Source organism: Pristis pectinata, chromosome 15 (genome assembly GCF_009764475.1).
Source record: "Pristis pectinata isolate sPriPec2 chromosome 15, sPriPec2.1.pri, whole genome shotgun sequence".
NCBI lineage: Eukaryota > Metazoa > Chordata > Chondrichthyes > Rhinopristiformes > Pristidae > Pristis > Pristis pectinata.
The window spans coordinates 36,199,426-36,223,736 of NC_067419.1; the positions used below are offsets into that span (position 1 = coordinate 36,199,426).

The following is a 24,311-nucleotide window of genomic DNA, read 5'->3' on the forward strand; positions in this document are numbered from 1 at the left end:
CGTTTCCAAATCACCAATACTAAATTCAGAATTTCTCTATTACACTAAACACAAATGGCAACTCCAAATGCAATGTCAATTTCACTGGGGAACAATGGCAAACAGTGAAGTTTCACTATTATTACAACCAGAAAATCTGGACTTTTTAAACAAATAGAAAGTGCCCAAATTATGTGTTTTGGATATTAAAGGCAGAGAATCTTGGTATTTTCTGCATGCATCTACATTAATCTTAGGATTCTCATGCTCACTAGTAACATGGACATCACTGTAATCATCCAAGTTGTGCTTGCAGTAGCTATGTTCAAAGTTATGAACCGAACCGCTGGATAAATGTTCAGAAAACTAAAGGAAATTCTGTGGTTCTAGCCACATTTTTCAAATGAAGTTTCACTCAACACGAAAGGGGTAGTTAACTAAAAACAGCACAGAGAAAATTGTCGTTTGAAGAGACTTTTGAGGGTGCACAATGTGACTTTCCTTTTCGCTGTTAACATTGAGGGTTATATAAAATTGTTTGAATACTGAAATGTTGCCAAGAGATCAGAAAATAAATAGAGAGATATTCTATTTTGTCAGAAGGACAGGGCTCAATGTTAATGACACTTGTTTTAGAACTGAATAACCAACTCTGGAGCTACTTGCTTGATATCAGCTACTACTGTTTCAGAGGATAATTCTCAGAAGATAAATGAGATTGGAGAAGTAAACGGGTGACTAAAGAAGAATGGTGTGAGAGAAAAGGATTCTGATTAATGGGGCACTGGTATCATGGACCAGGACTGGGAACTCAATATTCCAGGCTACTTGATGCTCCAAAAGAATAGGCAGAAAGGGAAAGGAGATATGGTAACATAGTTAATCAAGACTTTCAAAGGTAAGAGCTATTGGTTGCTTATCAGTGCAGTGGAGAGTAATGATATGAATGTAGTGGCTCACGATGCAAAACTATTTTGGATAGAAAAAGGAAAAGCAAGGGAAAGAAGTCACGGATGGGTCCAAGGGACTGCAAAGTGATGCCTAATATTATGACAAAGCATAAATGTGGGAAAAAGCAAAGGCATGCGAGAAGGGAACTGCAGTTAACATGTATGATTTTAATAGCATCATAGAGCTAATACAGCACAGTAACAGGCTCTTCAGCCCAACTCATACATGCCGAACAAGGTGCCTACATGAGCTAGTCTCATTTGCCTGTCTTTGGACCATATCCCTGTAAACCTTTCCTGTCCACGTACCTGTATAAATGTCTTTTAAACATTGTATTGTGCCTGCCTCTACCACTTCCTCTGGCAGCTTGTTCTGTATACCCACCACTGTCTGTATACCCACCTTGCTGTGAAAAAGATGTCCCTCAGGTCCCCTTTAAATCTTTCCCCTCTCATGTTAAAGCTATGCCCTCCAGTTTTAGATTCCCCTACCCTGGGAAAAAGACTGACCATTCACCTTATCTATGCCCCTCATTATTTTACATACCACTATAAGGTCACCATGCAGTCTCCTACGCTCCAGGGAAAAAAGCCTCAGCCTACCTAGTCTCTCTCCTTGTATCTTAAGCCCTCCAGTCCAGGGAACATCCTTGTGAATTATCTCTGCACCCTTTCCAGCTTAATGACATCCTTCCTTTTGCTAGGCAACCAGAACCACAGACAATACTCCAAGTGTGGTCTCACCAACATCTTATACAATTGTAATATTGATTTGCATATTGATTGGATGAATCAATGGGTACCATGGAAGAGAAATTTGTGGAGTACATCATGGATTGTTTCTCAGAGCAATACATTACCGAACCTACCCAGGAACAAGCTATTTTAGATTTGGTAATGTGTAATAATGTAAGATTAATAAAAGATCTTTTAGTTCAGGATTCTCCAGGGAACAGTGATCACAACTTGGAAGAATTCCAGATACTGTTTGAAGGTGAACACCCTTGGGTCAAACACCAGTGTCCTCAAATTAAATAAGGGTAGTTACAAAAGGTATGAAAGAAAGTTGTCCGGAGTGGACTGGGAAAATAGGCTAAAGGAACGGTGAGTAGATAAGCAGCTATTTCAGAAATTTTTATCAATCAGAAAGAAGGGCTTAAAGAGAAAGATGAACCATCTATGGTTTAGAAAGGAGTTCAAGGGCGGCACGGCAGCGTAGTGGTTAGCGTAATGCTATTACAGTGCCAACAATCAGGGTTCAATTCCCGCTGCTGTCTGTAAGGAGTTTGTATGTTCTCCCTGCGACTGCATGGGTTTCCTCCGGTTTCCTCCCACATTACAAAGACATATGGGTTAGTAGGTTAACGTGGGTGTAATTGGGCGGCACGGCCTTGTTGGGCTGGAAGGGCCAATTACCATGCTGTATAAATAAATTCGAAAAATTGATTCAAAAATTAGAGCTTACAGAAGTGACTAAAGCTGGGGGTAGACCAGAGCATCGGGAGTTTTGATTGAATTTATTATAATTATGACAGAAAATTCACTATGAGAATAAACTGGCAAGAAATATCAAAACAAACAGCAAAAGCTTCCATGGATATATCAAAAGGAAGAGGATAGCTAAGTGTGGCATGTCTGGAGAGTGAGACTGGGGAAGTTACAACAGGAAACAAGTAAGTAGCACATATTTGAATCCAATACTTTGCATCAGTCTTAATAGTGGAGGACAATATGCCAAGGATAACAGATAGGCAAGTTTTAAATAGGAAGAAAGAATTTGTAACAATTCCTATCATAAGGGCAAAGAATTGTTAAAACTAATAGGATGAAAAGCAAACAAGTCACCATGACCTGATGGTTTAAAGGAAGTGGCTGCAGAGGTAGTAGAGTGACTTGTTGAAGTTTTTCAAAACTAACTATGTTCTGGGAGGGTACCAGCAGATTAGAAAAAAATGCAACTCCCTTGTTCAAGAAGGGAGGGAGACAAAAAACAGGGAACTATTAAGCCAGTTAGCTTAATATTTGTTGCTGGGGAAATAAAAGCAGCAATAGCTAATCATTCAGAAAAGCTTAATGTAATCAAACCATGTCAACCTAGTTTTAAGAAATATATATCACATTTGACAAACTTGCTTGAGCAAGTTTGTATTTGGATTTGGATTTCCATAAGGGAATCGATGACTTGTCACATAAAAAGCTGGAGCACAAGATAAAAGCTCATAGTATTGAGGGAAGCATGTTAACATAAAATGAAGATTGGTTATCAAGTGGAAGATAGAAAGTCAGAATAAATTGTCTTTGTCAGACTGGAAAGTTGCAACTCATGGAATGCTGCAAGGATCAATTCTTAGCCCTCAATATTTACTGTCAGTATTGATAACTTGGAGGAGCGGGCAGAATATAAGAGGCAAAATATGTGAGCAATCAGATACCATTATGGGTTAATAACAATAAAAAAAAACTTCAGATGCTGGAAATCAGAAACAAATAGAGAAAATGCTGTAAATACTCAGACTCGGATGTATCTGTGGAAACAGAGGTCTGATAAAGCGTCTTTGGCCTGAAATGATAACTGTTTCTTCATCCATAGATGGCTCCTGACCTGCTGAGTGTTTCCATCATTATGGATTATGTTTGAGGCACCACAGGTGAGTCAATGCATTATTAAAGAATACATATGTAAGCCTTTTAACAAGACTTGTAAAGTTGATTACTTGTTTTTCTTTTAGGAAAGCAAATCACAAAGGCAATACTGTAAGTATACCATTTACCTTAAATATAAAGGCGCAGCTAATTCCTTGTGGTACATCCCAAATGACAACTTGACAACACATATATTGGAGATGATAAATGCTTATCAGACAAAACTATGATGCTATGAAATAATTAACAGAATGGCCATTTTGAGTTTATTACATTTTTAAATATATGGATTTCAGCTTTGGCTTTCTCGACTAGGGAATAAAAGTAAAATTCACACTTTGCCTAGACTTGAAGCACCTTTTCTATTAATTTATCATCTCTCAATTGGTCATTGAAAGATAACCAGCAGTATAATCCCGTTCAATTGGTGTTACACACCTTTTAAAGGGGAAATCATCTATAAGAAAGTTGCCTTGATAAAAGAGTCACTTTTTATGCAATCTACAGGAAGATGTTGCAAACACAGCCCTTTATGGATAACCTGTTTATCTAAACATGGATCAGAAACATGTTATCAGGGAACTTTGATAATAATAAAAAAACAAAATAACCCTCATAGTATTGATGGGGGGGGGGGGGGGGAGGGGGAAATCACATATCACCACCTGAAAAGTCTCCTCAAATAACTGTCTTTCCCTCTTTAGAAAAACAATTTGTTTGCAAATGTGGAAGTAAAAGAAAATGTTCTATGTGGCAATTTTACTCGTAATATCCCAAAGTTTTAAAATTTTGAAAATTTAAAATAAACCTCGTCACATTTTGAATAACATTCTTTAAACAGGGAGTCTTGTTCTCAGCACCTCTGCTAAAAAAGGAAAGCTGTAACCAACCAACATTTCAATCAGTTTCAGTTCTTTGAATAATTGTTTTGATTCATAAATGAAAATGATTGGGTTGTTACTGAGCCTAAAGAGCCCAAACAAAATCACCTGAAATGAAAAATACCATTGATGTTTTATTGCTCTGTGTAAATGCACACGGGATCCACATTGCAATTACCACAATTTTTATAGTTTATTTTTCATTCTCAGGAAGAGGGTCTCACTAACAAGACAGAGACCAATTCCAAATTACTCAGAAAAAAGGGCTGGTGGGTCACCTTGAGCTTTTGCAATCCACGTTGCTAAAGGTGCTCTCATAATTTTGTAAGAGGGGTTCTGGGACTTTTACTGAGTTGCAATGTATATCTAAATCGTGATGTACTGTGATTTAGAGGGGATTGGGAGAGATCCCATGCACCAGCTGCACTTGTCCTTCTGGATTGCAGAGGTCAATCAGTTGAGAGGTTCTAGTGAAGAAACTTCAGCAAGTTATTTCAGTCCTGACCAGCAGTCAATGCAATCTGCACCTATAGTACATTGGTGGTGATGCAATTGGATGTTTAGGTTTTTGGATGAATTGCCAATCCAGTGAACAGCACTGAGTTTAAATTTTGCTGCAGTGACACCTATACAACCTAGCAATACTTATCATTATCCTGTCATATGTCTTCCAAATAATGGCAGCCCACAGGAGGGGAGTAGCAAGATTTCTATTTAGCAGCATTACTTTGATTCCTTCCATAACCTTGCTAGTGATTGGGATTAGGATCCTAGTCCAGAAATTAGCAGATTATAATTGATTAATCCTGCTATCCGTAGACAAGATATACCTTATCAAGTATTGCCAATATTGGAAAACTGAAGAGCAACATATACTACTTGAATAAATTAGCTATAAGTGCTGGTAGTTCTAAATTGAAGTTTTTTTATTGATATTTGCCAGGCCATATAGGATTTGGTATGTCCTGTGCACTGTTTCACTTTCTGATGTCACATGGAATAGTTCAGGTTGTGTGTAGACCAACTTCTGACGAAATCTACCATCAGCTGAAATGTGCCAGCACTGCCTTTGGCCACCTGAGGAAAAGAGTTTTGAGATCCAAACCTCAGACCTTACACAAATCTTTTGGTCTACTGCACAGTGGTGATCCCCACCCTTTTGTTTGCCTTGGTCCATGGACAACCTACTCTTGGCACCTCAAATGCTGTATCCACAAAATCCACCAAATTCGCTGATAGATGAACTAGTGTCCACTCCTCTCCTAGGCCACAATACCCATGACTGAGGCTCCAATCATGCTCAACCAGCTCCAATGAAAGGCTCAAATAGTCCACATGCCTGACACCAGAGTACTAAAATATGCATTCTACTCTGCGCTCTGTCATAGCAAGCGATTCCCCAGGAGGACAGAGAAAATGTTTCATCTTCAATGCCTCCTTGAAAAATTGTGACATTCTCACCGAATCACGGGAATCCCTAGACCCAAGCCCATTTAAATTGGCGGAGAAGAGAAAGGAATGCTTCACGCACCATTTTCTATGACAGGAGGATGTGCAAACCAAATGCAAACAGCGGAAAGAGCATACAATCCAAACACCCTCCCATTCACTCCATCATGCTCCACCTACCCCACCTGTAACAGCTCCCATTGAGTGCTCATAAGTCACAGAACTATATTTGAAGCAAGTCAAGAAGAGACATTATCTGGTAGATATCTACATATGAAAACTGAGGAACAACAGAGCCTATTGGATTAATTTAGTTCTAGGCATGGTTAGTTCTGCCTCAATATTCGTCAATGATACAGGTGATAGCTGTCAGTCTCTGTGGCCTTTGGTGTATCCAATACACTCTGCTGTTTCTTGACGTTGAGAAGTTGATTCAAGACTGGCCCCTGTGATGATGATTAGATGGAGGGCAAGATGATCATCCACTGGGGTCTTTTGCTGAAGATGTTTCCCAATGCATCAGCCTTATCTTTATCACTCATGTGCTGCACTTCATCATTGATTATAGAGCCGTCTGCTGTTGTTTAATTATTGCATCAATTTCTATGATTAAGTATGGTCGAACTTCAAATTCTAACCAAATCTATTGGTTATAGAAATACTTTTTGTTGTCTACAGAATACTATTTTTGACCTTAATATGCAAAGGATCCTGTTTGCTACTTCATGACAAAGAATGCCATATTAATTAACTGGGCAGCAGAATATGTATTTTTCCCCTAAAATTAACAAGTTGGACATGTGTTTCACCTGTAATTTACCAGTTTTAGGCTCCCTTTTTTGGGGAGTCGGGCATTATTTTCAATATATTTCTATGAAAAAGGAAAGAGCATACAATATCCCAAACAACCCCCTAACTTGCTCTAACATACTCTACCTATCCCACTTGTGACAGGGTGCACAGATCTGTGATCTGTTAGTGGTACCTAAAAGCATTCAATTAAATCATGCTAAAGGTAATTTCTGGAGAGCAAGTTTATTTCTGAGCTATTGGTTATGGAAGAACTAACAATTTTTTTTTCCATTACTCCTTTCCTCCCAAAGGATTCAATTCATGCAGAGGTATAAATCTATTGATATTGGTAGCCTTCTGGTATCCTTTCAAACCATTCTTCATTTGTAGCTTTTGCTTACAGTAGGTTTATTAAAGAAGCATCACAGCAGCACTCTTTGCAGCTCACATCAAGTCTACACTTTGAGCCAGTCCTGATGAAACATTTTCAATCTAAAACATTAACTACATTTCTCATTCCAGTAATATAGACTGACAGAGTTTTTTCCAGTATCTTTTGTTTTCATTTGAAGTACAAAACACTGGGTGTTGATCAAAACTTAAAGCTTGGACTTGTTTTTCTCTTCTCTAGCCCAAGCATCTGATCCAAATTAATTAACATCACATAGATCAGGGTTTCCCAAACAGTGGTGTGCATATCCCTGGGCAAGGCAAAAGAAAGTGTGTGGTGGGAGATTTAATTTTTATTGTAGTGCATGGCTGTAGAGGTATCTACCCTAATTAAGATTTATAGAAAAGGCAACATGATACCTCACCTCCTAAATAATATGTACTTTGCAGCTCTTTTCCTTTGCACCTTTGAGATGCTTGCTTTGTATGATGACCCATTGCTGCCTGGTGCACAATTTCTCCTGTACAATTACATTCTCGTAAGCTGGGCTTCGTAAGCAGCACGGTAGTGTAGCGGTTAGCGTAACATTACTACAGCGCCAGCGATCCGGGTTCAATTCCGCCTCTGTCTGTAAGGAGTTTGTATGTTCTCCCTTGTCTGCGTGGGTTTCCTCCAGGTGCTCCAGTTTCCTCCCACGTTCCAAAGACGTACAGGTTTGGAGCTGTGGGCATGCTATGTTGGCGCTAGAAGAGTGGTGACACTTGTGGGCTGACACCAGCACATTCTCAGTAACGCAAAAAGATGCATTTCACTGTGTTTCGATGTACATGTGACTAATAAATAAATATCTCTATCTTCACAGTATCAAGAGGGATGGAGTGGTCTTCCACCACCACTGTCTACATAAATTCAAAAAAGGAATTCAAGTAACACAAATAGATTTAAATACGTTATACTTGTCACTATCCAAATCCAAACTGAAATTTTTGGTTACCAGTATTTACTTGTTACATCTGTCTCAGCTAGCTGGTGAGCCATTGAAAGGACTAAGTGATACACTGCTCTCAGGGTGGATCAGCAAAAAAAAACTGAGCAGTTTTAATGATAAAATAACATTATTGGCATTTAAGGGGAGAATATGTAAAACAGAAATGGCGGTATCTAGGCAGCCAGTAAATCAGGAAGTACACAATACAAACAGCTTGGGAACCTCAGGAAAGGTCATGAATCTAACCTGTAATCTTTCAGATCTATTTACCCTGGATCAGTATTGCTCAACACATTACATCCAAACAGATGAATTTTCAGCTAGATACCACTTAGGAGCAAGAATCCAGGTAAAATTCTCTTTTTCATCCCAAGCTTATAACAGAGGATAAATTGTATCACCACCAATTTGATCTATCCAAAACTGACTGATATATCATAAACGACAGTACAGTGGTGCAGCCAAAAAAGCTCCAGTGAATTGAGTTCAATTCTGACCTCCAGTACTGTGTGGAGTTTCCATGTTCTCTTGTAACTGTGTGGGTTTCCTTTCATATCTAAAGATGTTTGGGTTGGTGGGTTACCTGGCCACTGTAAATTGCGCCCACTGTGTAGATAAGTTGATGGAAAGAAAAAAAGTAGGATTTGTGCAGGATGAGTGTAAATGGGTGCTTGATGGTCGACACAGATTTGTTAGACCGAAGAACCTGTTTTTGTGCTGTATGGTTTTGACTCTAAACCAGGAACCTTTATGCGATTCTATTCAGAGTATTCACTAGTAGTTCAGACATTAGGTTTAAAAGGTGAATGATGTGCAAGACTCCCTCTTTAAAATACAAATACAACTATGGCAGAATGAAGTACAAATACAACTATGGAAAGAAAGGTTTCTTACCATAAGGAGTCCTCCCCGCCAATGGATTTATTAGTGGAGTTGGATTGCCACTTCCTTCCCTTCTGGTTCTGTCTGCTAGTACTGGAAATTCTGAGAGGTCTAACCCCGTAACATTTTCACTTCCATCTACAACACACAAAAAGCTGAATCAACTGATTGACCAAAAAGCATTTTCATTAAAACAAGCTAAAAGGATTTATGAAGTGCTTTTTAAATATACCTATTGATGCTCACCTTGAGAAAATAGGCTACACAATCTGTATTTTAAAAATATATTAAACCAAACTAAATATGGAATTGAATAATGTAGCCACTTCTGCAATATAAGTAGAGAATGTGGTATTTATCATTCAAAGATTCACAGTACAATAATTGTCAAGGCCAATGCTTTGTAGTATTCAAAGAAATATGCATAAATGTGGATTCTAATTCCTTACACATCCCAGGGAAGAAAATGAGCATATTCATGCAAGGCAAATTGGATTTCACTTATTGCTTCACCATAACCAAAAGTGTTGCTAATTGCATTGATAAGTTAACTGTGGAATGATCACCAAACATTGGTTTAGAAAAATCCTCATTACCATGGAGAGAATTTACATAGAGAATGAAAATCAAATAAATCGTAGATGCTGGAAATCTAAAACTTAAACAGAGAATGCTGTAAACCCTCAGTAGGTCAGGCAGCATCTTTGGAAAGAAAAACATGGCTAGTGTTTCAGATTGAAAATCCTTCATCAAAACTAAGAAAAGTCAAGTTAATACTAAAATCAAACTGCAGGGGCATTCAGAAAGGATTGATAGGATGAAGGGAACGTCTCTGATTGGATGAGGTCCAGGGTAAGGCTGTTTTTGTACATTTATATAGTACTTTTTAGCTTTTACATTTATATTGTGACTTTAACAATCTCAGGATGCCTCATAGCCCGACAACCCATTTGTGCAGTGGTGCCCATCTGAAGAGGTAGTTAGCAACTTGGTTAAACATGTCAGCGGGTAGATAGCATTTCTGACCACATAGCAATTCTTCAATAGTGAACTTATGTCAGATGAAGTCTCTGAAATAAACTCATAACCTTTATGGTTATCTTGATACATCACCTTGTACATGTAACAAAGAATCCTCTTCTTTCATTCAATAATTTCTACGATTTTATAATCTTCTGATTGAGAGGTGAGAGTGCTACCACTGAGCTGAAACCAGCACTTAACAAAGACAGAATTTAACTTAATCACTACTATCAGCAGTCTTGATCATCACTTGTTGCAGTAACAACACACCACAGCAAATCAACTGTGGTGACAATCATAAACTGTAAATGACAACAGGCGTTAAAGGATTGTTCTGTCACCAGAGACCATTTTCTGCCATGAGCCAATATTCTGATAATACAAAAACAGACATGTATGCAGATCAAACAGTAGTCTAAATATTAGTTTGATAAGTGGTATATTGTTATAGCACATGAAAGGCCCACTGTTTCATATAGTTTGAGACTGATCTTCTTGTCTTTAGTTTTTGATCTGTGTCACCTAACACACTCAACTTATAAGTTCAAGGGTTCAAGTCAGGGTTCAATATCTAGACTGACATTAAAGCACTAAGTGATTATTACATTGCTGAATTTTGAATAAGCCATTAATTAAATGAAGCCCATTCTGCCTGTTCTAGCAGATCTTTATGCTTCAAACTGTTTGGAGTCCTCCTGGTATCTAAATTAATACTCCATAACTAAAATTAAATAACAGCTCATAGGTCTGCGGTTAAATTATTGAGGAAAAAGGACAAAAAAAATGTTGTTAGTGAACAGAATGATAGAGGGAATAGCAAAGTTATGAATTAATGAAAAGGTCAAAATTCCAAAGAAGAAATAGCAACACTGTCAGCAATGCAGCAAGGGAGAAGAGTTTTGAAATTTTCTTTTTAATTGCTTTCAAGGAATGTCATATTTAAACTTTAAATGGGCTAAAATCTCAAAGAACAACAAAGCAATTAACATAAAAACGGACCTTCGAATCACTTCCTCAGATTGTAACCATTAACTAAAAAAGTCCCAGAATTTCCTGGAGATTTGTACCATTGAGTTTATTTTTAATGCTAAAGTCTGAGGGTATTTAGGATAAAGCACGTTATGCCACTATTCACGTTACATTGCAATTTCCTGAAAGTTTGGTGCCACATTTCTAAAGCCCTTGATGTTATTATGAATCTCACACACTGCTCACAGTGATTCAAATTCCTTATGTTTGGCTTTCTCAACCCAAGTAGAGTATTTCTGCAGGTGAACGTATTACAGCTACAGTTCAAAACAAAATCTCTGCTTGTCCTCAAATTTAATTCCAAGCTTTATTGGATATCAATGTGATTGAGACATGATTGCCGTTTATGTCCCTCCATGAAATTCCACTGATATCCACCACAAATAATAATGTGTCCTCAACCATGGAATTAAAATTGAACATGGATATTCAGTGCAAGCAAGTATAAAACAGGATGCAATGCCAATGGCAAAATTTTCTCAGTTAAAGCAAACACGTAAAAGTGATATTAGTACTCAAACATGAAACATATTTACCTGTGCCATTGAAAATGTTACTTGAAAGTGAATTATTAATTCCAAAAGCCTGATTCCTGTTCATCCCAAATCCAGACATACTGTAAAACAGGTAAAGATCATTAAATTAAAAGGTTCTACATTAGCAATATTTTGGCAATGAAATGTAGTCCTCCAAAAGTTGGATACAAAAATCAGTATTAAGGTACATACTTCTTGAACATGAGAGATAGCAAGTGACGGTACTTAAAAGCTAAAACCATTTTCATAATTCCCCACATGTGAACAGAGACTTAAATATATACATATTTTGTGTTAAACTTACACTAAATGTTCAAAGTCTATTAATATGAAGCACTTAAGGACAAACAATGTAACATTGAAAATATTTCAAAGCATTTTTATTCCTTTCTGATTCAATTCATTATAAATGATGGTCAATCACAGTGTGCAAGGCAATATCTCTGCAGTTTTTTTCAAAATCATGCAAAACCACTTTCATAGCAATGCAATTCAGATACTATCACTACGTTATCATTGCTTTTCAAAGGTCAGATGCCAGTCAAAAATCCAGTTATGAAGTTCATAGAATAAAACTGACATTCACAGCAGCCAACATGTCTCATCAGAACTGTCTACAGCTGAAATCTGCAAACTACATTAATCTGAAATAGTACAGGAGCACAAGGAAAATCCACTTGTCTAGAAATTCTTTCGTACCATGTCAATATACGCTAGTGTAGCAGGGACAAAGCTTCAGATCCCAATCCAAGAACATAGGTATGTTCGCACCGGTCAATGCTACCACATAGATCAAGCATTGATGGCCATGATAATTAAGCAAAGAGTTCAGTGCAATTGCTGCCATATGCACACATTTACACAAAATGAGTTTCCTTCTTAGATTGTCTGCTACTTTTGCCTTTGTAATGTATGACAGCCTCCAAAGTTGCTTTTAAAGGTGTACATGCTTCCAAGATGTTCACAATTTGTACTAGGTTTGCCTGATCTTCCTGTGACTAGCTCTATATTGGTCCGAGATGTTGACTCAATGAGTCATCAGATGACTGCATTAATTGCTGCTCCTCTAGATCAGGTCCAAATACATGGTCCAGCATTTGAACAATATGTCCAAAACAATATACTGTAACTTAATACAGCCAATCAAACTTTGTGTCTCCATAGAATCTCCCCACCAGTCAAGTACAGTCACATGGGAGCTTGCTGTATTCTCTATAGACAAGATTTAATGCCATTAGTGAGGTCCATTGGAGATGAATTGAAGGTAATTGACTCTCAATATGAGCTCTTGACAAATGAACAAATGAATAGAAATAGCTGTTGTTGTATGTGCAGCCCCCTAATTCCACAATGGAAATCTGAGTGGGCACAGATTCAATGAAAAAGGATTGCAATTACACACAACCAAAACTTCCTGTTAAACATCGCACATGAAGTGCCCCTCCAACATTGCAACAAATCCACAGCCCCTGGAGCATAATTCCCAGCACAAGCAGCGGGGCGGGGCGGGGGGGGGGGGGGGGTAAACAAGTCCCATCCATAAAAAGTTTTATTTTTAATGGGTAACTAAGCAATGCCCAAGGCTTAACCAGCTGCCAAAGCACAATGTTCCTGACAATCAGAAATATTCCAAAGCTAATCAAAGTTAATTGAAGTATTACAAAATGTAAATTATTAAAATTTCATAAAGTACAAAAACAAGTAAAACATTCAAATAAACAAATGATTAAGAAGTCTAAAAATTTTGGATTACTGGATGACTTAAAATTAATCACTTATTTTAAAAAAAAATGTGGGTTAATCATAATAACTGTTAAATCATAATAGAATACCAATATTTTGGAATGGTCCAATAGAAATTGTTTCCCTTTTGAATCCGAATGGTCCAATGAAAATGTTTTTGCCTTTATAGCCTCTAATGATGTAATATTCAAGCCCTTCTGTGGCCCTATCACTATTTTTGTAACCTCCTCCTCCTGCAACCCTCAGATCTCTACATTCTTCCAGTTCAAGCCTCTTAGGCAATCCCCAATTTCCTTCATTCCACCTTTAGCCAATTAACAAATAGCTTGGCAGCATTTCCTACTGAGCTTAGACAGCAAGGACAGCTTTTAATGGATGCAAGAGGCACTCAGAGCCTGTGAAGATGAGTGAAGAGCCCAGGTAATCATGACAGCCTCCATCTCAGAATGTTGATGAGCTACTTTCATGGAAATCCAACTTAGATCAGGTTTAGATGGAGCAACAAACAAAGAGTGCCCCAAACATGGTGGGGTCCCAAGCCAGGGAACAGATGGAAAATCAAACCAAGCCCTGGCTTTCAATTATAGCAACAACACATGGAGGAGTTCTGACATCCAAGACCAGATACAACACATTGCAGATCAGGGCAAGGAGTCTGATAGCCAACATTCAAAATCAAGGAAAACACATAAATGTGGTTGGGGGACTCCACATCTGAGGCAGCATGACAGACAAGATGCAGCTGTACCCATGGGAGCTGCTGTGAATGCAATGCGTTTTCCCTGTTTGTGTGTGCAATTAACATTTAATTTATATGACACTCATTACATGCTTTAAATGACAGCCACTAAAAGTATTAACATTTACCTTATTCCCACACAACCATCTCCTCCAATAAAATTAGTAATAGGAGAACTTCCTACAGCTGGGTCATCCCTACATAGGTTGTTAAAGCAGATTTCAAAACAAATGTCACCGATTTGCACTAACTGGTGGAAAATAGCCACAACTCCGTTCTCTATGACTGGATTCGTGGAGGAATTCAACATGAAAGTAGTCATCAAAACAGCTGTCAATACTTTCAGGACTTTCACACATGTATGTGCTGGATTTTTTTTGTCTTCTTGTCTGTTTACACACTAAATGTTTTCAAGCCACGTAAACCTTTAACATCAAATCAGTGTGCTCCCTTAGTTTTAATGACAAACTCAAGGTTGCAGTGATGACTAGCACAGTGACTGCCTCACAGTGCCAGAACCAGGCAATCTCTGGTTCAATGCCTAAGGATTGAACCTTTGAGCACATGGTTCAATCCTGACCTCCGATGTTCTCTGTGTAGAGTCTGCACATTTTCCCTGTGACTACATAGGTTTCTTCTGCATGCTCTGGTTTCCTCCCACATCCTAAAGATGTGCAGATTGGTAGGTTAATTGGCCACTGTAAATTACTCTAATGTGTAGGTGAGTGGTGGAATATGGGGGGAGTTGATAAGAAAATGAGAATAAAAAAAAGGGATAAATGTAGTATTGGTATAAATGGGTGGTTGATGGTGGGCCTGGATTCAATGGGCCAAAGGGCCTGCTTCTGTGCTCTCTCTCTCTATGACCCTAATCACTTTTATTTTGCTTTCAAATGTTAAATATAAATGCTCATTTTGAAATAATGCTGCATTTTCCCCAAGTATATCCAGATGTTATATAGAAACATGACAGTTATGAAGTAAATTGCCTAATTAGATAAATATTTAACAGATCCAGTCACTTATTTATTTGCATAGAATTTAGTTGAAAAAGTCTGCTGCATTGGTAAACTATGTACCAGAAATTTGCAGAAGTGATTTTTTTTGTTTATTTTGGATTTTGGGGATTGGTTCAAAATCTTCAGTTACTGTTGTTTTACACTGTTAATTTAAAGTAGGATAAAATGCTGTACTTTTAAGATATTAGTGATCTTTGATCAGTTGAGACTCCTTCCTGAATGAATTTGCAGTTGATAGCAAAATATAAAGTTGATCAGTGTTTCAGGTTAATGTAATAAAAGGACATGAGACCATTACTGACCTTTTCATCATACACAGAGATTAAATGCGCAGCTTACCTGCTCACTGTAAAAGGCTGCCGGGATGGCTGCTGCTTTGGCATACATATTATGCTAGGTGAGCTTCTGTTTGGACTGCCTAAACCAGAGCTGCTCATGCTATTCGTCCTCCCTGGAATTCCAATCCCTTGCCCAACCTGGGAATGATTCATCATATTCCTGGGATTCATAGGCAAAATGTTCCTGTTAAGATACAACAAATAATAAACTGTAACATTGTATGTTATACATTAGAGAAGATGAAATCTTATTCCAAAAACTATATCCAATATTGTGCTTTACCAGTTTCATATGACAGCTAAGCTTGCTTTTTCCTTCTCTCTACGGATAACATTAAGAAAGATGATACTCTTCCAACTTCATGCATGACATTAATACAATATAAATTACACACTATTACACTTGACAGAGCCAATAAAAGGGGAAAATACACAAAGGAAAATGAAACATGCCATGCAATTTCTGTTGAATCTCTTGCACTACTTACCTTTCCAGATCTACATTCATTACAAACAATTTAAAATTATGCATCAGTTCATTCTTTAACAAGATCTGCTTCCATGGCAACAATAATAATGCACATTTGAAATTTTAAACAATTTTAGATGTACCAGTATCATAAAAGTAAAATATCCTCAGTGTTTCCTTATATTGGAAATTATCTGGTCTATATGTACCCTACACAACAACTCTGCCCTTTTAACTCCAACATAAAGCAATCAAACTCCAATTTCTTTAGCTGTCTCTAGCTCTCTCATGGTCTCACATTGTTCAAAATGTAAGCCCATCAAAATGAACACCAAAGGACTGTTTTCTTACATTTTTTTCAAAAGTCATCCTTAATAGAATTCATATGAATAAACTATTCCTAGTTAATAATATCTCAAATTAATCTGTAGTTGTAAGACAAAAGTACACATATACAAAGTATTGTGTTTAATTCAGAGTTGATGCCAAGAAGCATTCTTTGGCAGAGTTATTAATACTTATAATGATTTTTCAGATAGATTAGTGGAAGCATGCCATCCTTGAGCATAAGGGATTATTAAGAAGATAGATAATATTTTCTTCTTAATATTAAGATAGATATCTTTATTAGTCACATGTACATCAAAACACACAGTGAAATGCATCTTTGCATAGAGTGTTCTGGGGGCACCCCGCTTCCGGCACCAACATAGCATACCCACAACTTCCTAACCCGTATATCTTTGGAATGTGGGAGGAAACCAGAGCACCTGGAGGAAACCCACGCAGACACAGGGAGAACGTACAAACACCTTACAGACAGCAGCCGAAATTGAACCAGCGTCACTGGCGCTGTAATAGCGTTATGCTAACCACTACACTACCGTGCCTGCCCAAAGGAGCACCAGACAATTAACTCATTCCTTTCAATGAATGGATAAGCTACAAAGAAAAAGTATTCTCCTCAATTTATACTTACTTTTGGGACATGAATCATATTGAAAAACATATATTTGAACCACATTAAAATATTTAACACATTTTTGGTGCCTCTACAATTACTAAGTATGAGAGAGAAATTAGGCAAGTAAAACCGCCTCCTATTATTCTCTTGCTGTATTAAGGCTTGCCCTGGACTCAGAGCAAAACTCTCAATTTTAGGTAGTGAATTTATGAAATATTTCTTCTTCTTAATAATCCCTCATGCTCAAGAATGGCATGCTTCCATTCCAATTCTCTAGTTTCTGATAAGGCTGATGAGGTCAATATGGATTTGCACTCTACAACAGGTAATGCAGAAGGTGCTTAACAGGGCAGGCAAGTGAGATGATCACTTTCATTGACATTTACACTGGGCTTCTGTCTGCTCTTGACAAAGGGACCAGAGGCTCTCAGTGCCATCCTAAGTGCTCCTTTGATTCTCACAAGTTGGTGGGGATATTACATATTTTCAAGAAGGCTACAAAAACATCTTTGAATTTCCTCTGTCCACCTGTTAATCTAGATGAAGACCAAAGATGAAGAGAAATATTTTACTCAAATATCTAGCTTCCCCTAACTCTAAATCAGAAGTAATTAGAATGCATTAATAAAAAGATATGCACCTTATAGAAAGACAAAAAAAAACAAAAATGTGTTTTTTCCTGTGAAAGTTGTAAATGAAATCATGAAATAAAAATAAACAGAAAAGGCTGGAAGCTCTCAGGTCAGGCCACATTAATGGATGGAGTAAAAATAAGTTAATGCTTCAGGTCAAAGATTTGACTTAAAATGCTAATTCAGTATCAAAGCATCTTCAACCTGAAACATTAACTGTTTCTCCTTCCCTAGGTGGTTCCTGACCTGAGTGTTTCCAGCATTTTCTATTTTTATTGCAGCACCCAAGGAAAATACACTAAAATATCACCAAACACTTCATCATTAAGTATTAACTTAAAATTGCAATATTTGGTAAAAATCAAAAAAAAAAGCACCAGAAAAAAAAGTACTTCTGGTTGTAACTATAATTCTGCGTTTTATCTTGCACTTATTCTAAGCTGACGTGATAAAGGAAAATGTGCACGTGTACCTCTTCAGCCTGGATGCAGAGCCCTTACAAATCAGCTAAAATGTGTTCAAGCATAGGGATCAACAAACAAGAGAAACTCAGAAGCTGTTTTATCAGGTATTTGAAAACCTGTACTACTTTTTATCCAGGTACTCAGTGTACAAATCAATCATCTGTGCCTCTGGGCAAAAGCACACAAGAAATGCCATACCATTAATTAAGCTCATCATTGATAAGCAGCCATCTAACAGAATATTGTTTAGTTTATATAGGTGGTCACATATAGCATTCAAATCATGTTTTTCATTGACAAAGTAGCTTTTCTTCCCTCCACAATTTGGTATTAAAGCTCCACATCACCAGTATGAAGAAATAATTTTGAGCACAGAAGCAGTAGAAAGTAATAAATACTCTTATATGCATTACCTGCTTGGTGAAGATGGAGTATGAAGTGACATTGTGGGCACTCCTGTTGTTGGCGTTACGTGATTAGGTAACTGAGTACCTTGTGATAAGCTGCGATTTAACTGAGGATTATTGTTGCCCATTCCCCTCATCGGAAGGCCTAATGCACCTGTGAAAACATGAATACAGTCTCTTTCAATTGTGTTTAGAAGTACATTGTCTAACACTGAAAGTACTGTTGCTCACAACGAATATCATTTGATGCCAACTATAATCTATGCGTTAAATAGAATGGAAACTTAACCAAGCTTTTCAATTAAAATCAATAAAAGTATTTTTAATTTAAAACCACTGCTGAAAACCCTATAATTCATTCGATTTAAAATGCAACAGTTGCTCAAACATATTCAACAAAGGCTTAGTTCCAAAATAATTTAAATCTTCTGTTTAAGAAACAACATGTGAAACCCAGGCTTAGGGTTCAACATCTGCAAAAATATTGAATTGTTTCTTTTCTATTATAGAAGGACTATTTTATGAATGAAGCTTAGGAGACAGAATTACAGAGAAGCTCTGCTAGTCAAGTGCTTATATTTACAAGTTTATTCAATGATTTTTCCTGTAAACCCAACAATTTTAATAAATGAAAGGACTTACTTTGCCCATATAAACTTGCACCAAACTGAGATAGCTGCCCTGATGTTGATGGTGATGGAGATGCCAGCATCTAGGGAAAAAAATGCACTATTTTATTAATATCAGTTTGTTAACAGCGTACTGCTATACAAGCAATGTTACCAAAATATTAATTTTCAATCACCAATCTGAATTTTACTGGGGACATTTTGAAATATGTACTACCAACCAAAATTTCCACAGTTCAAGATTTCCCTTTACTGTAAAAGGTGCTTGGATTTAAAGTCTGCATTTTCTTCACTCTTATCAATGTAGAAGAATCTAAATTGCATTTGAATTGCTCATCTGTAACCTTATTCTTAAATTCCTTTCAAATTTAAGAAAAAGAAAGAGGAAAATGATCCCCGACAGGAAAATCTTGATGGACGTTGAAATCTGTGAATCTCATTACTTTTTCTTAAGGGAGTATGCAGGATTGAAACTTAACTCCAATGCTTTACACAGATCATATGAAGCTCATTACCATAAAGGCACCCAATAGAAATTGTTAACAGAAATTATATTTTAATTGAAAAGAAGTAATGAAACTCAATCCTATGATCTAGTGGTGTCAATTGAGCCAAGTGAAATGGTTAGCAAAGAAACGGACAATTCTCTCTGTGTATATCATTCAAATTATGGCAGGATTCCTGCTCACATACACTTTACATCCTTTTTGACAGATAAGCAAACGACCATGAAATTATAGAAACACATTCAAATAATCTCCATGATAAATAAAGCTCTGTCATTTTCTTACTTGTCTCACACTGAGAGCAATGTAGGGATAAAAGGAGTGCTGCAAGACAGATAGAGAGAAACATACAGGCAGACAATGAGAGCAAGTGCTGAGAACGAACAGCATGGATAAAAGTAGTGGTTGTGGAGAGAGAGAAAACAAAAAGAGTAAGGGTGCATATCAGGGATAAAAAAAAGCAGTCCAAGACAGCCAAAAAGAATAATGTCACAGGACAATACGTAGGCAATTAGTGGTGAAAAGTGTTGCTGCTTTTCTTGTTCTTTCAATTCGTGGATTGGGGAATATTTTAATAAATACTTTAATACTTAATAAACATTTTGATAAACTAATTAGTTAAAACAAACTATGCAAAGCAGGTGGTTCATTGTGACAGCAACACTTGCGAGTTGATGGACACCACAGAGATCCCAGGCAACCTCTTCAACAGCGAGAATCTGAAGCTCTAAGAACTTCAGCTCAAAGTTACTAAGATAGAGTCTAAGCTGAAGATATTGTGATTATTTTGATGCATTAGTGAGAAAATGAGTTATTTGGAAGCTGGAACCAGAAGGCAATCATATCCCCTACATAAGTGAGTTGCCCAAATTTAGTCAGTGGTCAAGGACAGGAGGAAAACACTGCAAATCAAGCAGGGAAAATGAGTCTTAGCCTTTGACCTCGTGCAATGTAGATGAAGTACCTGATTCCAAAGTGGATGAGCAAGATTACAATCTGATCACATCATTGAGGAGGTCATTCAAGCAAGGAAAGTAAACCAAAACATGATAGTAGTTGGAAGCTGTAAAGTCAGGGAATTAGGTGCAGTTTTTTGTAGCTCCAGCTTGGAGCTACAAAGACTGTGTTCACTGCCTGGTACCCGGGTCCAGGCTTTCTCCTCATGGCTGGGAAAGTACTTTGGGACATGACTATGACAATAGGATCTTAACATTCAACAAAAGGACCAATCACATAGTTGGAACCCAAGCCATGCACTAACTGCCACTGGGTTGAACAGATCAAAGAGTCAAATGTGAGAGAGATCAACTTAAAAATAATGCTGCCCAGTTTTTTGCCTTTCAATTCATGGCACCAGTATATTGGAGTGGGAGCTGATTTGTTGGATGTACTCCAATTAAAGCAAGATGGGAAAAGTATGTTCTACTGAATTGGATAGCCAGGGCTATAGGTAAGAGTTTAAACTTAATTAGAATCCTTGTTGAGGGCACCAGGAAACTCAGGTAAGAAGAAATTTATAAATTAAAGAGATAATTCAAGGCCATAAAACAAAATAGCAACTGGGTAACAGTAAGCTGAGTGTGGCAAGAAGGAACAGTGAGTTTAATAGTCTAGCACATCAATGAAAAATTAGAAATCAAAAGAAAATAGTAGGTTGTAATTAAAGACATAAACCATTTATTAAAAAAGATACAAATTAATGATTTAACTACAAAAGTGGGTTTGAGCCAATAGCTATGGCAGAGTATGGTTGCGTGTCATTTACGTAGGATGGACCAAATAGAGGAAGAGATAAGGCTCTAGCCTTGATAAGCTAAGATGACCTAACCTTTCATCCTTGGCTCAGGAACACAAGGAGTATAATCAATATAGGAAGAGATAACAAGGGGCAAAATTACTGATGGAAGCAGTTTCTAGGCACCGCATGAAAGATTATTTCATAAAAATCAGAGCTCCTGGGATTGGAGGTAGTAAATTAGCATGAAGTGAAGAAATCAGTGTATGAAAAGGTCAATATTAAAGAATGTGAAACACAATAGTAAAATATGTTATAAATATATTAATAAAACAAAAAACAACTTTGGAATGGGAATAAGGCTACACCTGAACAATACAACAGTAAAAACTGGCAAATGGCAGAAATGTTAAATAATTATTGTGCTTTGGCATTTACAAGGACAAAAGAAGCAGACATGATATTAGATAATAAGAAGAGTAATGAAATAAATTCATTTAAAATAGAAAAAGGAGATATAATAAATAAACTACACTCAGTCATCATTATTCACTCATTTGCAATCTGTGGATCCACACACTTGAGAGGATAGCTTTGGGCCCCTTCTTGAATTTTTGCTAACAAATATATATATATATATATATATATATATATATATATATATACACACACACACACACACACACACACACACACACACACACACACTCCAGGAACCCATCATTGCCTGCATAAATATGGGTATCCTTTTCCAGATCACTTGTACCAAGTGGCTCCCCGCTGGGTGCTGTTCTAATAGAAAGCTGTCTTTGTTTATACAGCATAGGTTTTGAAGTCACATGGTATATGTTTCAATGGAAGTATTTCATCAGCTATTTTAGATTTAATATATTTTAGATATTTAAACATTCTATGTGTTTAGTGTTGCATGTTAATGCTTTTAAAACATTATATGGCCTATTTATAGGGAATTTATTTTTTTTGTTATCTGCGGGAAGTACATGCCTCTGTCCCTGAAACATAACCAGGGCTTGATGGAATCAAACTCAAAAGAAGATAAAATCCCTAGCCCATGTGTGTTTCATTCATTCATATATTTTAAACCAATCCAGAAGAGATAGCAGAAGCATTACAACAGAACCACTAATTCATCAGAAAAAAAGATGCAGTCCCCCAAGGACGAGTGGAGAGTTAACATAATACCTATATTAGAAAGGGGAGATGGAACATGTTCAGGAAACTAAAGACCAGTCAGCTTTACACCAGTGGTAGGAAAAAATAACGTGCATCTCTACTAAAGGGAAAAATGGAAGGAACATCTAGAAACAAAATGTACAGTGATGAATTAGCAGCAGAGATTTCAAAAAGGAATGGCCTGCTACACCAATGTTATTGAATATTTTGAAGAGGTAATACAGAACAGACAATTTTAATATCGTAGATGTCACTTTTCTAGATTTTCAACATTGAAGAAGACTGCAACGAATTGTAAGGAAGCACTACAAAACTGCAAAATGGGAAATAATCAGAAGAGATTCAACACAGATAAATGCAAGTGTATATAATGGTAGGAAGAATAGGAGGGTCATTTAATACTTGGAACTGGGTGAGTCTAAGTGAAAAAGGGAAACAAAATAGACCAATCACTAAAAGTTGAGCCATAGGTTCACAAGGCCATTAGGAAAGCAAATCATACAATAGGGTTTATTTCAAGAGGGAGACAATTGAAAAGTAAGGAAGCTGTACTAAACATATAGAGCCTTAGAGCATACTTAAGGTACTATGTAAAGCTCTTGTCACCTAATTATAAGAAGGATATAGAGGTACCAGATGTAGCTGCGGAGAGGTTCACAAGGAGGATATCAAAACTGTGAGATTTACATATCAGGAAGGATAATTAGAAGAGGTCTCTTTTGTTTTGAGAAAAGGCGCTTGAGTTGTGCCCTATGTGGAGACAGCATAACTAGGGAGCATCAACACAAGATAACCAGTAAGAATCATATAGGAACTCAGAAGAAATTTCCTTACCCAAAGGGTGGTGAGAATGTGGAATTCACATCATAGAGACAAGCTGAAGCAAATAGTATAGATGAGTTTAGGAAGAGGCTGAACAAACACGAGGGAAAAGAGAGCAACAGGTTATCCTGATAGATTTATATGGGGAATGACAGGAAATGTGAGTGGGACATAAATGCTGGTATGAACTTGTTGTGTTCAATGACCTATTTCTGTACCAATTTTCCTATTTAAGGTAGCATTCTATTGGTAATGGGGTGGTGTCTGGGTTTCGCAGGCTGAACCAGCATTTAACTGCCCATCCCTAGTTGTCTTTGAGAAGACGGTGGTGAACTGCCTTCCTCAACCGCTGCAGTACTTGAGGAGTGGGTATATCCACAATGCTGTTAGGGAGAGAGTTCCAGGATTTTGACCCAGTGATGGTGAAGGAATGGTGATACATTTCCAAGTCAGGATGGTGTGTGGCTTGGAGGACAACTTCTAGTGTTTGCCCTCATCTCTTTACAATCTGTATTAATGACCGACTGAAGGACAGAGTTTAATGAATCTAAGTTTGGTGACAATACAACCAAAATTATGTGGGAAAGTAAGGTGATCAGACAGTGTCTAGTGAAAGCTATTGGCAATTAAACTGAGTGGCCAAGAAGCTGGAAGATAGAATATAATGTGGGGAAAAAAAAACTAGATTAAAGGGACAGGTATTTAGGACTGAAATGGGAAAACTCTTTAATTCTGGGATTGTGAACCTCTTATCCAGTGAGCTATGGATACTCAATTTATGAGTTTATACAAGGCTGAAATCAACAGAGTTCTTGACACTGGGAATCAAGGGATCAGTAGGAAAATGGATAAGGTAAGGGATTTTTTTTTACTAGTGAAGCATTGTTACAGGTGCGTGCAGCCTGCTTCTGCTTCTATTTTTTACGTATTCAAGTTCAATACTAATCACCTTTAGAAGAAAAGATAGTAGTTTATAAAACTGGAAAACCATCTGGTAATTCTCCACTGATGTTCTAGCTCAGGCAACAGTAAAGTGGATTTACCAGCACAAAGCCTAGTGATAAAAGCATCTAGTAACACTGGGCACTCATTTTACAACACACAAAA

The 24,311-nt window shown here is 37.2% G+C and overlaps 1 protein-coding gene across 6 annotated transcripts in view; it reads right to left on the bottom strand.

Moving 5' to 3' along the window:
• Positions 1-24,311, bottom strand: part of cnot2 (CCR4-NOT transcription complex, subunit 2) — a 113,480-nt gene that overhangs the window by 27,848 nt on the left and 61,321 nt on the right. For all 6 annotated transcript variants that reach the window (XM_052030655.1, XM_052030654.1, XM_052030652.1 and 3 more), the window contains 5 exons: positions 18,961-19,030; positions 18,325-18,472; positions 15,384-15,566; positions 11,544-11,623; positions 8,968-9,093 (listed from right to left, as the gene is read on the bottom strand). In XM_052030655.1, coding sequence (XP_051886615.1) covers positions 8,968-9,093; positions 11,544-11,623; positions 15,384-15,566; positions 18,325-18,472; positions 18,961-19,030 — 607 coding nt within the window. The remainder of the gene's footprint in view (positions 1-8,967; positions 9,094-11,543; positions 11,624-15,383; positions 15,567-18,324; positions 18,473-18,960; positions 19,031-24,311) is intronic.